General features: G+C 33.3%; 1 protein-coding gene across 2 annotated transcripts in view; it reads right to left on the bottom strand.

Annotated features, from left to right (window-relative positions):
• The window catches only part of LOC149196370 (ran-binding protein 1 homolog c-like), a 91,977-nt gene that overhangs the window by 4,862 nt on the left and 70,139 nt on the right, over window positions 1-16,976 (bottom strand). For both annotated transcript variants that reach the window (XR_016254664.1, XM_089405533.1), the window contains exons 2-3: window positions 527-678; window positions 247-372 (exon numbers count right to left, since the gene is read on the bottom strand). Coding sequence is in view for 1 of the 2 variants with exons in the window: in XM_089405533.1 (XP_089261659.1) it covers window positions 247-372; window positions 527-678 (278 nt within the window). In the remaining variant the exon portion in view is untranslated. The remainder of the gene's footprint in view (window positions 1-246; window positions 373-526; window positions 679-16,976) is intronic.

The following is a 16,976-nucleotide window of genomic DNA, read 5'->3' as shown; positions in this document are numbered from 1 at the left end:
CCAGATATAATTAAAGCCACCCTAAACTCAAGTCTTAACTATGCTGATAGGGTGTTTGGGGAGGGGGATCCCTTACCAACCCACTATAATCTGCACAAAAGCAACCTAAGAACATATGCAAAATCAACCCTTCAATGAAATGATCCAAGAATATAGGTACTCAAACATTGATTTTATCAAAGAAAAATACAAGACAGAAAGAAAAGATCATAACAAGGATTAGAAGAGTCTAAGAACAGTGCTCACTGTCTACAGAGCCAAGACGAATGCAGAAGAGTTCTTCCTTCAGTTCCCCATCTGAGAAATCAGTTGCATGCCAGACCCAAGTTTTATCACTACCTGCATGCTCCTGAAGTGACATTGGGGAATGAACTGCAAGGCAAAAAAAAAAACAATATAATCCAGATAATAAGGATCAACACAAATTATCGGCACAGAAAGCCTCTTAAAACTTGGACGTAAGATAAGTTATTACAATCTCAGGGGGGAAATTACACAAAAAAAACAAACAAACAAATTTACATACTTAAATGGTTTGCACATATTTTCAATGTCTTGGATTGCCTCATGACCAGCCGAACCTTTGTAGTATCCTTGTGCTTAAGAAACTTTACTGTTCCTACACCACGCTCCTTCCATTGATTCCCATCCTTGTCAAACCTGTACAGCTTCGCCTTCCTGCAGGGTCAAACATATAAAAAAGAATGGGAATATTAATAAACAATGAAACTGCATTAGGATCATTTTAAGAGCCCATGGCATCCATTAGAACTAACGTCCGCAATATCCCACCATATCAAATGCATTCAAAGATAAATTACCAACGACCTATTAAAAACACAGGAGATATTCCTTAACATTATCGAAAAGGATCCCACAAAAAAGCTCAATAATAACATCAAACATGTAAGAATACAAATCATCAACTATTTAATAACAAAATAATGCTCATCCCATACATCCCCATAAAGTACAGAAATGATCAACAGCTTGTTCAAAACATCATAGAAAGTCAACGAAAATAGTTGACAGAAGACCAAAACAGACATATGCCTGAATCATACCACCTCACAACATAAAAAGACAAATCACCCTAATGCCAATAACCAAAAGACAGATTATCAAATAGGCCCAATTCAGTATTCAATGGCTAATCCAAAAACCAAAAAACACGAAACCCCGTATGCTTAACAATAACAAATGACCATCACACCCCCCACTAAACCAGAATAACAGAGAAACCATCATAGATTCTTCAAAGACATTGAAAAAAGGATGGCCTATAGTTCAACAAAATATAAAAAGACTCGTCAAAATACAAAACCCCCAATGATAACAAATAAACCATCAAATGCATCCCCGAAAAAATCTTCATCGGCAGCCTATCAACATAGGAAAACAATTATTACAGGCCATAATGAGATCAAAAAATGTTGATCAAAATATCAATGGGACATCAAAACAACAAGAAACTCACAAAATACACAGAAAAGCAAAACCCTAATTACCCGATAAAACAAACCATAGCCCGCCAAAATAGAGTCAAAATTTTCCATTGAAAGCTCAGAATAACTGAACCAGAAATAACCCTTGTGAAATTTGTTGCTTAAAACATTGTTTTGAGCACGACCTCTTTCTTCAGATTTATTTTAGATAATACGGTAGCTTATTTAATGAAATATTTCCAGAAAGTTGAAATATGGCCAATTTTTCCAATCAAGAACTCTAAATAATTTCATTAGGACAAGGCGTAGAGGATTCATGACGGTGACAACAAAATAATGGCGCTTTGCAATTTTAGCACTCTCTTGCAGAAAAATACCTTTTTCAGAAATCGTTTTGACCACGAAGAAACACAGATGAACTGTTGGAAGTCGTGCAAAGAGAGATATGGTGGCTCGTGGATCGATTCTGGGGCAATGTTTAAGCGATTGCAAACCATGATTGTTCATATGCGAGCTACTGAGCTCGTTGAGAGGGATACGCGCAATGGCGCCAAACTACCAAGAGGATTTGAATTTAAAGGCGGGATAGAATACGATCATGTCATCGACGACCATATATTTGTGTTTCAGTAAAACAGATTTTCAAAGAATTTGAAATATTATACATTTTATAGAATTTGAAATATTATACATTCTATTATTTAAGTTGAATAATAGTTTTACTTTGGAAAAATAATTGGGCACATCAAATAAAATATTGATGCGACGGACATAGAACTCCGAAACAATAATGCACCCTTCTCTAGCTGATGTGTCAATGCTTTCTTTGAAGTGGAACTTAAAGAATTAAGTAATTATTCATTATTAAGTTGGGATTTTATATAAATTAATTGATTATTTATTAATGTTAATTTCATTTTATAATTTTATAATAAGTTTTAATAGATTTTTGTTAAAGATAATTATTTGAGCTATTATTGTATCAAGATATTTGTTGTGTCTTTTATTATTATATTTTAATCCACTTTAAACATGCTCAAAATATGTTTTCATCTTCATTTGTGGAGATTATCTACTTGCATATTCAAAAAGTTTTGATGTAGCTTTTGCCTTGAAAAATGATTATTGTGATTGTAATGGTGAGAAATTATTCTATAAACAGTGTTAAGTGTTATTTAGAATAAATGAGAAATTCTTTTTGAATATATAAGACTAATCTTTGAGAGAATAGATATATATTCCCTAATTATCACAGAAACAAGGGGTTAATATTGCATTTAGTGCTTTATCTGTGTAGAGTTTCGCTAAACAAAGGGAATACCTCCTCCCGCGTGACTTCGATTGTCCCTCCCTCTTACAGGATTGCAAAGCATTAAGAATTGAATCTTCTTTATTTTAAAGATGTAGTCTTGTCGAATATACCAAAAACATAGTAGGATTCTTTCATTATTGACAAAATCAAGCACATGTGCAAGGGAAGTATTCATCTATGGATGGTTAACAAGTTCATTAATAACTACAAGCAAACGCTTCAAACTATGTATTTAATGATCTCTAGTCATCATCTAAAGAGTTAAAGAATCAAATCAATTCCAACCTAAGTTCTAAGTATATGGTAAACCTCTACTCTAGAGGTTCTATTATTGTAAAATTTCACAACTATGGAAGTTGTGGCAAGGTCTCAAAGGAGGGACTTTCTTTTTGGGGCAAAACTAACCTTTTTTCAAAAGGTAGTTTCTATAATTGAATCCATCTTCAATATCCATTTCTTCAACCCCACTCTGTCGGATTTGAATATTGAATCCCCCCTACTTATTTTGGGATGAGATGATCTTTCAAAAGCCAACATAAATATATTGGGGACTTACAACAATATACAAACTAAGCAAGGAAGGGTATACACACATGTGGTAGAATTTGAATTGAAGTTGACTTGAGCAAAGGTATAACAATGCATATTTAATTAAATATTGGTGATTTTAACAACCACATCCATTAGATTAAAATAATGATACTTTATGTGTATCTATATGCAAAGACAAAATACTTGAAAGGCACCTTCCCAACAACAAAGGTCATTATAAGAAAAATGGAAAAATAACAAGTTGATGGGTGGTATGATTGAATGAAGAATCAAAGGGCAAGAAAGAAGAGACATCCAAGTTTAGTCCTAATAAAAGATTTTATGGCCCCTTCCAAGGAGTGCGTTATTAAGAGGGACACAAACATGATCATGGAGTCTGTGCTAAAGTCTTATGGGAGAAATAGGAAGCATGTGAATGAGATATTATGGATTTCAAAAGAGAAATCATGTTATTCAATCCAATAGAAGCAAGGGGATTGGTGCTACTTGAGACTCCATAAGCTCTAAATCAATTGGTGAAAGCAAGAAGTCTAAAAGATAAATGAAAAGAAAGGAATATCCATCTATGTACAAATCTACAATAAATAAATTCAAAATTATACAGTGTTTCCATATAGACAATGTTAGGTCCCTATAACACTAGTGATTCCCCCATTACTAGTGTCATTGTGGCCCTTACTGTTATTGTTGTGCCCTTATTGTCCCCATATTGTTATTATTGTGCCCCATAGAAGCCCACTATTGTTATTTTTGTGCCCTTATATTATTATTGTTATGTTGACTTTGATTATATTGTGACCCCTTAGACTCTTATATATAGAAATGAGGCTTTGTCATTTGTATCATCCAATAATTGTTCTTTTGTGTAATGTAAAGGAGGTTGCCCCCTCGAAGAGGATGATTTCTAAGTTGTTGATCTATCTTTTCTATCTTTTTGTGAGTTGGTTTCATAACAGACAACCTAGGTTCGAACCATAAAAAGTGTAGGGTCTTTGTGAGTGTTTGTGAGGGAATGTGTTTGACATCACATAATTGGATTCCCTTCATCATCAAAGAGACATGTGTCCCAAAAGTCAATTTGGTTTAAGTGGATGTTAATATGATACATTGTATATTTTCTCAGGGTAGTAGCACAATTGGAAAAAAGCATGTTGGCAAGCCCTTGTGTATCCAAGTGATCGAAAGTTCAATCCCCCAGATATATCTCACCAATTGAACTTAAAAAAAAATATGATACATTGTATATTTCAAAGCCATTAAGTTAAGTAATGACCTTGGCTAACCCAAATATTTAATTAGAATTTAAGCTCAAACACAACATTAGAAATGAAACCTTCACTCTAGATCTAAGGATATAGGGGTCAACATTGGATATTGGATACAAGGCAAGGTGATCAAATGTATCTCTTGGACTAGCATTTTTTACAAAGGAATACAAATTTTAATGCTTATATTAACATGTATGTATAATATAATAATGAAATAGTCACTCTTTAGTTCATGGATAAAAGTGTTGGTGTGGAAGGAAATCTCGAGGGATGTGTCACTATAGTCATAAAAATTGCATTTATTGTGGCACATGGAGAACTTATTAATTGGGTGTAGCTTTAAAAATGGATAGGAGTGTTATCCTCCCCACCTAACTGCAATTCCTACAAATGACATATTTAGTGATTAATGAGTATATTGTTGTAATAATTTTGAACCCTGTGTTAAGAAATCCCTATGCAATCCAATTTAACTTAGGTACCATCCTCAAAATGAGGAGAAGTCATATTTGGGTTTCCTTAGAATGTGTATTTCAAGGAAGAATGTGTACTTTGTCGATATGTTGAAAGGTTTTACGGTCTTTGTGTTTTAGTGTACCATGTCATGTTTGGCATTGAGCGTTGGGTGTGTTGGAAGCCAACTCTTGGTAAACTCAAATACACTTGTCCTAAGGAGGGAATTGGGGTTTTAAGGTTGTCTGGTTGTTAAAGCTTTCAAAGTCAATGTTTTTCATCCTCTTCTTGCATATTGCAGCCTCAAGGCCATTCGATGAGTTGGTGGTCATGCTTAAGGTTTTCATCCTATTCTTGCATTGTGCTTAAGGTTGATTGGTACCTTGTTCCATGAATTATGATCAACTTTGGGTCCTCTTTCAATAGACACCTCCTAGCCACAGTATTAAAGGCAACATATTGGTTTCCTTTACTAATTTTAGCTTGTAATAAATTTAGATGTAATGGTTGTCACACGCGTTCATATACAACTACCTCATAACAAAGCTAACACAAGCACTTCTACCCATGCCTACATCACATCACAGAGGAGGAATCAATCAATATTATTCAATATCCCGCATTCGAGTATCCCTCCTTTGAGGATTCAATCCAACATTTATGGAGATCAGGTCATCCATTTACAATAACTAGCTTTGCCATATAGCATGTTCATATTCCTATTGTCATGGCCGAAAGTACCACCGACATATATCTTATGCAATACGAATAAATAATTAGAACGCCTCAATGGATGCAAGTCATCCTATAATGCATAATGCATATATTAGATAACCCGAACCATAGGCTCTACCGTTTCAAAACAAAATCATTTATCATACATAATCAATAATTCGTCTGCCACAGTTGCATGACACGTTAACATGTGTATCTTAGGGATTATGCACAATTAATCAGAAGCGCAGCATTGGATGCATAGCACAAATAACTTGTACCATAGTTTATACAGTCGAGCCTTAACCACAGTTAACAAATTTGCATAGCGGCTCAAGCACGACTATTCACTATCTTAACAAAAGACAGGTTAACACCAATTCTACATAAGATCCACATACTCTGACTGTAATTAGAATTTCATTTATGTGCATCCATAAAATCATCTCATTAACGCCACATGCAGTGCATTTAAAACTCAAGCAAATTCTCTCATATGCTAAGGAATTTATAACATAGAGGGTAAGAAACCAACATACAGAACAATCCACGCAAGTGAGTCAAACTAGATCAATAGAGAGAACGACACTTGGAAAACAGAGCACCGCTACCCAACCTAGAAATGACTCTTCAATTCACCACCGAGTCGAGGTTCTTGCCATGGATCAACCACCTCCAATTGATCTATGCAATGGGTATTTAATACCTTCTTTCATGATATGGTTTCCATTAGCGGTGTCTCGCTTTTATGGATCTTTTTATCCATTTGCGTAGGCTTATCTCATAAAAGCTCACCTTTCTCTCCCATGAGGATTTTCCTCATAGAAGATTGCCTTTCTCTCCCGCACAACTTTTATGTTTTTCTCAATGGATATTTATCTCCAATCCATCCAGCTTATCTAGAATTAAATCGAAAAGTTTTACCATGAAAGAATTATCCTTTCCCATTCACCAATGTGATTTGGCAAGAATCTCATCTCTTGGTGTCTCGCTTTTCCAAGTGATTAATTTATTAATAATGTATTTACTTTTTATATTACACATCATACCTAGCTTTTCTCAGCTTAGGTTTGCAAAGTTTGACACACAAGGGAGGGGTGTTACATTTTGGATCCCTCTCTTTCCTTAAGATCCCTCCAACTGCAGCTAGAGTTCTTAGATGACTGTAAGGAGGAAGCCCCTATTGGAAAGGGATAGACAGTTTGAAGGTGTCTATCTTGTTGGTAATTCCTATATCGAAAAGTTGTATTTTCATAGTCCAGGGGTTGGGAATACACAATTCCCATCCACTTGAGCTCAATTTTATCTCGCAAAACTTCATTGGGATCTACCTAAACACATATGCAAACATAGGTGAAAATGCCTTTCAAAAGTCTTTCCCTGTCTACTTTGACGAATCTTCCAATAAAATAGCCCACTTTTTCTAAGAGATCTATATGGGTAAAGTGAATGGGAAAACTGGGAATCTTACCCATACTAGAGTAGTCATCGGCAACACAGTGAGAGGATTGAAGTTGGGAAACCATGGCTTCACTAGAAGACCAACTCATCCCCAAAACCATGGACCTTGGTCAAGGATTTTTTTCTTATCCTCAAGACATTTGAAGATCGCCACAAAAAAACATGGGTCTACATCCACCCAAACCGACGTTCATCCAATCCTATCATAATCGAACAGAAAAACGCTACTTTTTCAATAGAAAATGGGGAATAAAAGTATCACCCAAGGATAATGACCATCGCATCAAGCGCTCAATCATAAGGGAGGAGCAATAATTTGACAATCACACGTCCTTGATTTCTGTTGATTTAACTCTGAACACTCACGTAATATTCTCTTGCTTGGCGAATTAAACACCACTGCATGGAATGGACGAGGATTGAGCCGAACCCTGGATGAAGCCCACTTCATTCTCATCTAAACACAAAACTATATATACGTCAAAGCTATTACAATAGATTCTGACTGTCAACACCTCGAGGTTTTGTTTATATGTGGCTACCTTTTATGGTTACTATTGAATGTGTGATTGGAAAATAGTAACGGCAACTTAGGGCTGCCAAATTTCCTTCGATTCCCTCACTACATCCTAATGAAAATAGTTGTTCAATGCCTTGGTTGTCTTTCAAAACTGGTAGGTAGCGTCTTCTTTGATATTTCTCGATGGTTTTAATTCCACTACAATCACAACTTTCATTTACATAAACTTCGTGTTTTCGCACGAGCAACGATTGTTCCAAGGTGAAATGTCACTTGGATGGTTTCAATGTTGTTGACCCATCATAGCTAACTAACGGATATGCCCATTACAATTTTATACCACCCCATTATCAATATCAATTATGCATGGGAACCAATTAAAGCAACTTTTCACATTAATTTTATATGAACATGAAAACATGTGTTAACAAGCAGCCCATAAAGCCTCATTTTGAATGCCATAGTCACTTAGAAGGAATTCCTCTTGTAGTAGCATCCTCCCTACTAAACTTTGCTAGTGCTAACATTAGAACCACCATTACAACAAGATATCTTTCTAGTGTTGACAACACCATTATAGTAAGATACCTCAAGAGAGACAGAAAATTTAAAAAGTATGATAGTAATACGTATCCAGAAGATGGTATTGAAACTAGTAATTGTTCACGAATCCATAAGATTGTAAGGTCATTCTCATTATCATAATCATTGTCATCATCATCACCATCATCTTTGTCATTGTTATTGCCATCATTACATTATCATCATAATCACCATTCATGCCATCATCATCATCATTATGGACATTGTTTGCAATTGTTCATAATTGTAGATGTTGTGAGAAATATCATCAACCCAAAAAATGTGATTAGTGCTAGAAAAGGGTTGTTTAGGACACATTGATATACGTAAGAGAAATAACAACTCTATTTTTGACAGATGATCGATGATGATCATCATCACCACCATTATCATCGTCATTGTCATTTTTATCATCCCCATCATCATTATTAATGTAATTTCTATCGACATTGTTGTAATCATGCATCATCATCATTCATGCCATTATTGTTTTTGATGATGACCTGGATGAAAATGATGATCATGACACCAAAGATAATGCTTATGATTATGACAATGACAACATCTAAAATTGGGAAGATTCGCCAACGTCATTAGCATCGTCATCATCATAATCATTGCCATCATCATCATTGTCATTGTAACCACTATCGTCTTTATCATCATAATCACAATTCATGTCATCGCCATCATCTTCATTTTCTACATTGTCAATATTATTGACATTGTCATCAATTGTTCATAATTGTCAATGCCATAAGGAATATCATCAATGCAGAAAATATGATGAGTGTTGGAAAAGGGATGCAAAAGCGAACATAGAAATGGGGGCAACAATAGAAGTAAAATTGGATGAAAAGTGGATACAACATAAGTAGATGCACAACAACATGAAAAACCTGACACAAAAGTGGATGCAAAAGTAGATGCAATTGTCAATGCAAACTTGGATGCAAACATGAGGCAAAAGTGGAAGCAAACATGGGTCCAATGGTAGGTGTAAAACTTGGCACAAATTGTGGTGAAACAAATGTGGATGCAACAACAGAAACAAAAGTATATGCAAAAATGGATGAAACAAAAGTGGATGCAATAGGGGATGCAAACGTGGAAGAAAATGTGGTTGCAATGGTAGGCGCAAGATATGGTGCAACAAAAGTGGATGTAACAATAGACAAAAAATATGCAAAATAAGATGCAAAAATGGATGTAAAAGTGGAAGCAAACATTGATGCAACAGGAAAAACAAAATTGGATGCAAAAAATGGATATAATGTAAGTAGATGAAAAAGTAGATACAAAACGAGATGCAAAACCCAATGCATAAACCTGACATAAAAGTGGATGCAAAAATAGATGCAATATTTGATGCAAAAGAGGATGTGAACATGGATGCAAAATTGGAAGCAAACGTGGATACAACAGTGAGTGCAAAACATGGTGCAAATTGTGGCATAACAAAAGTGGATGTAATGATAGATGAAAAAAAAGAATCAAAGTATGATGCAAATGAAGACGTAAAAAGGGATGCAAAAAGTGAAATTTATAATGGGTGCAACAGTGGATGCAAAATTGTGTGCAAAAGTGGATGCAATAGAAGTCGATGCAAAAGTAGATGCAAAACGAGACACAAAACCCGATGCAAATCCCGGTCCAAAATTGGATACAAAAAGGGATGCAAAAATAGATGTAGTAGTTGATGAAAACCTAGACGCAAATGAGGATGCAAACGTGGATGCAAAATTATAATCAAAAGTGGGTGCAAAAGGAGGTGCCAAACTAGGCGCTAATTGTGGCACAAAAATATTAGATGCAATAGTGGGTACAATAATATATGCAAAAGAGGATGTAAATATGGATGCCAAACAAGAGGGCAAAGTGGATGCAACAAAAGTAGATGCAAAATTTTATGCAAAACTAGACACAAAACACGATGTAAAACTTGGCGCAAAAGGGATGCACAAATGGATGCAAAAAATGATTTAAAAAAGGATGCGAAAGTCGATGCAAAAGTTGATGCAAGTGTAGGTGCAAAAAGTGGATGCAAATGAGGATGCAAAAGTATGTCAAACAAAATTAGGTGCCAAACTTGATGCAAAAACTGGAACAAAACCTGGTGTAAAGGATGACACAAAACTTGGCATAAAATTTGGTGCAAAACGTGGTGCAAAACCTATTGCAATACCTGGTGCTAAACTTGGTGTAAGATTTGGTGCAAAACTTGATGCAAATTTTGTGTCAATTTTTGCACCATATTTGATAAATGGATGCAAATAGCACCAAAAATGGGCTCTAGATGCAAAAAAAGAAGTAAAAAGGGACGCTAATCGCTGGTTTTGTTGTAGTGTAGTGAGCATTCCACAGCTAAACCAACACAAGCTTGTCTAACCTTACAGCGTATAGCTCTGATACCACTTGATCTGAAAATCACCCTATGAGTGATCTCAGTTAAAGATTTATCTGAATGAAGGTATTACAAACTCATGCATTGGTGTGTGTCTATGTTATTTAGGTAATGGATCGATAAAATTGCAAATACACAAACACTTGAAATGGAAAACAGCAGAGAAATACAGTAAGCAAATACAAGGACACAAGAAATTAATAAGGAGTTCACCCTATCCTCCAAGGCTACATCTCCGGTCTAGCTCTCAATGGTGGCCTGATTTTATTGTGTCTTAAGCAGAGAATTACAATGAAGGAGCTCAATATGTGTCTCATGAAACAGAATTTTCTTGGCAAAGTGGTTCTTGGATTCCCCAAGCCACTAGAGTGTACAGATTCTTTTCCTTACCAGCTCTTTGACCTCTCTGATCTTTAATGGAAGGATCCCAATGTGGTTCTCAGTCCTGATATATCCTCTCAGGGATGGCTCGAATCTCTCAAGCTCTCTGGTGCTCGACGCTGCCTTTAGTCAGCTCGACCCTCTGTCTTCTTGCTGCTTGTTGCTTCACAGTTTCTTCTCTTCTCTCTCTTTTGTCTTCTATTCTTCCTCTTCATGTTCAGTGTCTTCTACCATATCTGCTCATGGTTTTAAAGCCATTCGGTCTCATGGCTGTTCGATTCCCCTTCCACCTCCGTCAGATCACCTACTACAGCTTCGCTTGGAGTTCCCTGTCTCGACGCCAACATCAGGCTCACAGCCTATCTCGGCGCTAACATCAGGCTCACAAGGAGTGGCCACTTGTCCTCCCGCAACTGCGCCAGCTCGCTTCATCGGTTAGTTTTTTAGTTACATCGTGGAATGAGTCATCTGCCACCTTAGCGGTCAAATCGGACTTCAAAATTCTTTATTCCGTAGCTTAATCCCCTATTAAATCTGATCTCCCCATCGGCGCATTCTGAGCTGTTAGATTTGGGGCCCTCCAGATCCGACGTCATTCGCACATTTCGGGCGATTGACTTGCTTGACAGTTAGCGCGAGATGGGCTGTGGTTTTCTCTCTCCTCCACTTACCACGCGTCGAGCATTGAGTGGAATCACTCCGTTTACGCCCAATCTGCTTACCGCCCAAGGGTGCTCCTAATAAATACGGTCGATTTTTGGAGCGCGGGTCCCGCCTTTGCCTTTAGCCTTTTTCCTCATGGTTTTCCAGGCTCTCATGCGACCCAGCGCTCAGGGCCTCTCCCTGAGGGGTTTTGCTAAGCGCGCATCAAAAACTGCCTCCTTTTCCCGATCCGGGCTTTCCAGGGGCTAGTTTCGCAACCTATGCAGTCTCCATGGGCCTTAGTCAGCGCGCTTTGACCGAAATCCTCATCGTTCCACGCTGGCTGCTAACTGGCACTATTTAGAGGTGTTTTTGATCGCTGCTCTTAATTCTTTGAAGTCTATCTCAATCTGATAGAGTCATGGTTCTCTAATAACTCTTCATGGATATAATTCAAATCAATTAAAATGACTTAAAAATAAATAAATTAAATCATATTGCTAAATAAAAATAGAACTTAATAAATTAATATATAATATTTGTTATAAATTAATCTATAATATTTATTAAATTACGGTATAATATTTGTAATAAATTAATTTATACTATTTATTTTACATAGATTTAATTGTTTTTAGTTATTATTTTAATTTTGTAAATATTATTGTAACATTTTAAATCTTCTCAAAATTATTATGAGATAATTAATTCATGATAATGATGTTAACATCCACTAAGATCAATGTGGTTATTGAACTTTAAGAAAATAAGAGATTAATTGAGACTCTTTGATATTTTATATCTATGATAAAAAAAGGGAAAGAAGCATTCCTAGATCACTATAGTTTTGTTGACTTAACAAGTCAATAAAGTTGTAACGTGTGTTGGAAATGAGAAAAAAATGTTTTTCATCTTGAACTCTCTTAGTATTGTAAAAGTGACAACCTCTTTCATCCGAAGGTGTTAATAATAGAGCAACTCCGAGTTTCACTTGGGAGCTCATGAGAATTAGTTATTATTTTTACAATGTTCATTTTCTTATTAGCACTCGTCAAGACAAAAGGATACATTTAGTTAGAAAGAGTGAGGTTGATCGCCTCCTTATAATACCTTAGCTTCATTTTCCCCTCTAACTCCTTATCATCCCACAACTTATCTTTAAATTTGGAAGAATAGTATTTTTATATTATCTTTATTCTCCAAGAAGATCTCCTCCTTTATCCCCCAATGGTCAAGCCAAGACCACGCATCCTTATGCCATCCCGGCTTGACCAAGAGGTAGGGGTTCTGGCTAGAGCTAGAAGAAGTTTTGGGAAACCTCATGGCATCCATGTTGTAAAGCTTCTTCTTATACATTATATACCTAACCATGGCCATACTTTGAATCCACGCATCCTTATGCCACCCTGGCTTGACCAAGAGGTAGGGGTTCTAGCTAGAGTTAGAAGAAGTTTTTGGGAACCTCGTGGCATCCATGTTGTAAAGCTTCTTCTTATACATTAGATACCTAACCATGTCCATACTTTGAATGGGTGAAAAACTAGCTTGAGTCAAGAGTTTAGGATGGGAAGTATTTGCTTTCATCTTGAGGTTGTAGGTTACAAATTATTTTTGGATCAACTCAAATTTCTTCCATGATTCTCTAGATACACTAGAACCCCAAACCTCACAAACATATAAAATAATAGGGGTGATGATAGTCTCAAAGAATAACCATTGTTTGCTCCAAACCTCATAATAGATTTTTCATCCTTCAATAATTTTTTGTCAATACTACAATTCTAGTTGAGCTAATAGATGTCAATATTTGAATATTTGTATAAAAAATCTCTCTAAATAATTATTACAATAGATAAAATTATCAATTTTTTAAAATCTAATATTCATATATATATAAAATATAATTTAATATAATAATAAATAATAGATAATAATATATCTATTTAAATTTAAATTGGAAAATGATTAATCATTGTTAGTATATTTTGTTTGCTTTTTAAAACTTATAAACTAGACACACACCCTTTTCTAGAAGGGCAGATTTTTTCACTTCTCTGGTGCCACGAAGACCAACGGCCAGCGTGGGCTGACGTTATACGAGTGAATTAATACCCCACACCAATAATTTTGAATGGAGTTATACATCAATATCTTGAATGGATTGAATTGATGACATCGCAATTTCTTTCCATGCGATGCCCACTCCGTGACTTACACGGCTTCTTCATTATAGCCGCCGTGTACATCAACAAGAACACACAGCTCACGTGCTTTCGATGGATCTTTAATTTGTTTTCCTTCTCTCGTGCGGCGAAGACCAACGGCCGCCGTGGGGGTAAGGCGATATAGGCGTGAATTGATACCACACAAATCATTTTCAGTGGAGTTGGGCCAAGTAGATATTAAGAAAACAAAGGCATTTAATTCCATGTCACTTGGAATAATAGAGGTTAAATGAAAAAAATGGCAGAGTAAAATTGCAATGCAATTGCAAGGAAATTGGTATATTGACTTGGATAATTGGGACAGAGGGCCAAGTAGATATTAAGAAAAGAAAGGCAATTTACAATTTTTTTCTAACAATTGACTTGATTTTATGATAAATTGACTTGACTTTATGATAAAAATAAAATATTAGTGATTTTTCAAATTCTATGTAAATTGGTATGAGAGAATTAGTAAAAGGACGGTTGGTGAGAGTTATAAAGTTGTGAAAAAGTTGACATAAGTAAATAAAAAGGAAAATAATAAAAGTTAAAAAGTTGAGTTAATTTTAGAAAAAGGTAAAGGATATTATTCAATGTATTTATTTATCTACATCAAATTGATATATAAGACTCTAGAGAATTAATTTCTAAAATTTATATAAGTGTACATATTCTAATCCTTTTAAATCTGAAATTCTAACTTTTTTTAAAAAAGATATATTTTTAATAATAAATCTATCTTAAATATTATTTTTTTGATGTAAATAAAATATTAAAATTATTTTAAAATCTGATAATTCAGATTATAGCAAAAAGCATTTAAACAAATTAAAAAAACTATAAAATATTATATGCTTATCTTAAATATTTAACCATACATATTTAAACTTGAACTAATTCATATGGTAAAATTTAAAAAGTTGCGAGTTAATTTTAGAAAAAGGTAAAGGATATTATTCAATGTATTTATTTATTTACATCAAATTAGTGTACAAGACTCTAGAGAATTAACTTCTAAAATTTATCAAAGTGTATGTATTCTAATCCTTTTAAATTTTAAATTCTTTCTTTTTTCAAAAAACATATATTTTTAATAATAAATCTTACTTAAATATTTTTTTAATGTAAATAAAATATTAAAATTGCTTTAAAATTAACTTCTAAAATTTATAAAAGTGTACGTATTCTAATCCTTTTAAATTTGAAATTCTTTCTTCTTTCAAAAAACACATATTTTTAATAATAAATCTTACTTAAATATTATTTTTTTAATGTAAATAAAATATTAAAATTACTTTAAAATCTGATAATTCAATTTATACCAAAAAGCATTTAAACAAATTAAAGAAAATATAAAATATTATATGCTTATCTCAAATATTTAACCATACATATTTAAACTTGAACTAATTCATATTGTGAAATTACAAGTAAAATGTATAATTAAAACTATCCAATTTAAAAAGATATAATTTTTTTTAAAATATAGAATTTTCATGAACTAATGCACATTGTGAAATTGCAGAAAGATCTTATATATATAATTTTTTAAATATAGATTTTTCATGAACTAATGCACATTGTGAAATTGCAGAAACATCTTATATATAAATATATACATAAATAATGTAAAATATACAATTAAAACAATCCAATTTAGAAAATATAATATTCTTAAAATATAGAATTTTTAATTTTTAAGTTAATACATGTGTTAAGTTGCATTGTAATGGTGAATTAACCTCGTGCATGTGAATTGATAATAACATACAAATAACTAGGTATGAAAATAGCCTAGAAATATAAAATTTTAAAAATACAGATAATTTGGACAAAAAAAAGTCAAAATTTAAAAAATAAAATAAAATAAAAAAATATATAATTTTAAAATTTTAATAAATAATATATTATTACTTTAATTTTTTATGATAACTATTATAGTTAAAATGATCGGATAATATTTACAATTTTAATTATTAATTTATTATTATTTTTATTAAAAAAATAAAAAATGCTTAATATTCAAGTTATTAAATTTTGTAAGCCTGATAAATCCAAAAAATTTAGTCACTTAAATAATTATCTTTAATTTTTTTAAATATATAAATTAAATGATAATGATAAATGAAATTATTAAATGATAAATTAATTTCTATTATTTATTCCATGTAAATTTAATTTTCTTTTAATTCAACTTTAAAATTTTAAAACATCTGTGTAACATTTTATTCTTTAATTTAATTTATATATTTATAAATTAAATCAGAATGATAAATATAAATATTAAATGATAAATTAATTTTTATTATTTATTTAACATAGATTTAATTTTTATTTAATTGTTATTTTAAAATTAGGAAATATCTATATAACATTTTAATCAAAGTTATTATGAGATAATTAATTAATAATATAATTAAATATATTAATATATAATATAATAATAAATAAATATTTTCGAATATAGATAATTTTCGCTTAAATTTTAAGTGAGACGCGATTAATAAACCATAGATATTTCATTTGCTTTTTAAAACCTATGAACTCCACATAAATCCTTTTCTGGATAAGGATAAGGCTTCATTTTTTTTCAGTTATCTTTGCGAGGAAGACCAATGGCCACCGTCACACATAATATATCCGTGACTTAACACGGATTCTCCGCATCTTCACCGTGACTTAACAAGGATCCTCCATTATCAACATTATTATACTCAACCTCACTTTAAGTCCGTCCTTTTAAACTACTTTGTAATCATCAATTAAATATAAATACAATTATTTCATTTTATCTTGCTAAAAAGAAAAAGACCAATGGCCACCGTGAGGCTAACGCTCCACAAGTGAATTGATACCACATACATAATTTTCAATGCACGCACTCAGCAATTTCTTTTCATTTCTGGCCCCACCAATCCTTCCGCATCTTCACCGTGACTTACACGGATTCTCCATTATCAGAACCGCCGTGTGTATATATAGAGATGCATGTACAACATACAACTCATGGGTTGTGAGAGAGATTTTGGTGGTAG

Source organism: Pinus tabuliformis, chromosome 2_2, assembly GCF_031772625.1.
Source record: "Pinus tabuliformis cultivar Carrire ecotype Pingquan chromosome 2_2, CPIR1, whole genome shotgun sequence".
In the NCBI taxonomy this organism is placed as follows: domain Eukaryota; kingdom Viridiplantae; phylum Streptophyta; class Pinopsida; order Pinales; family Pinaceae; genus Pinus; species Pinus tabuliformis.
This window is presented reverse-complemented; position numbering and strand designations above follow the sequence as displayed.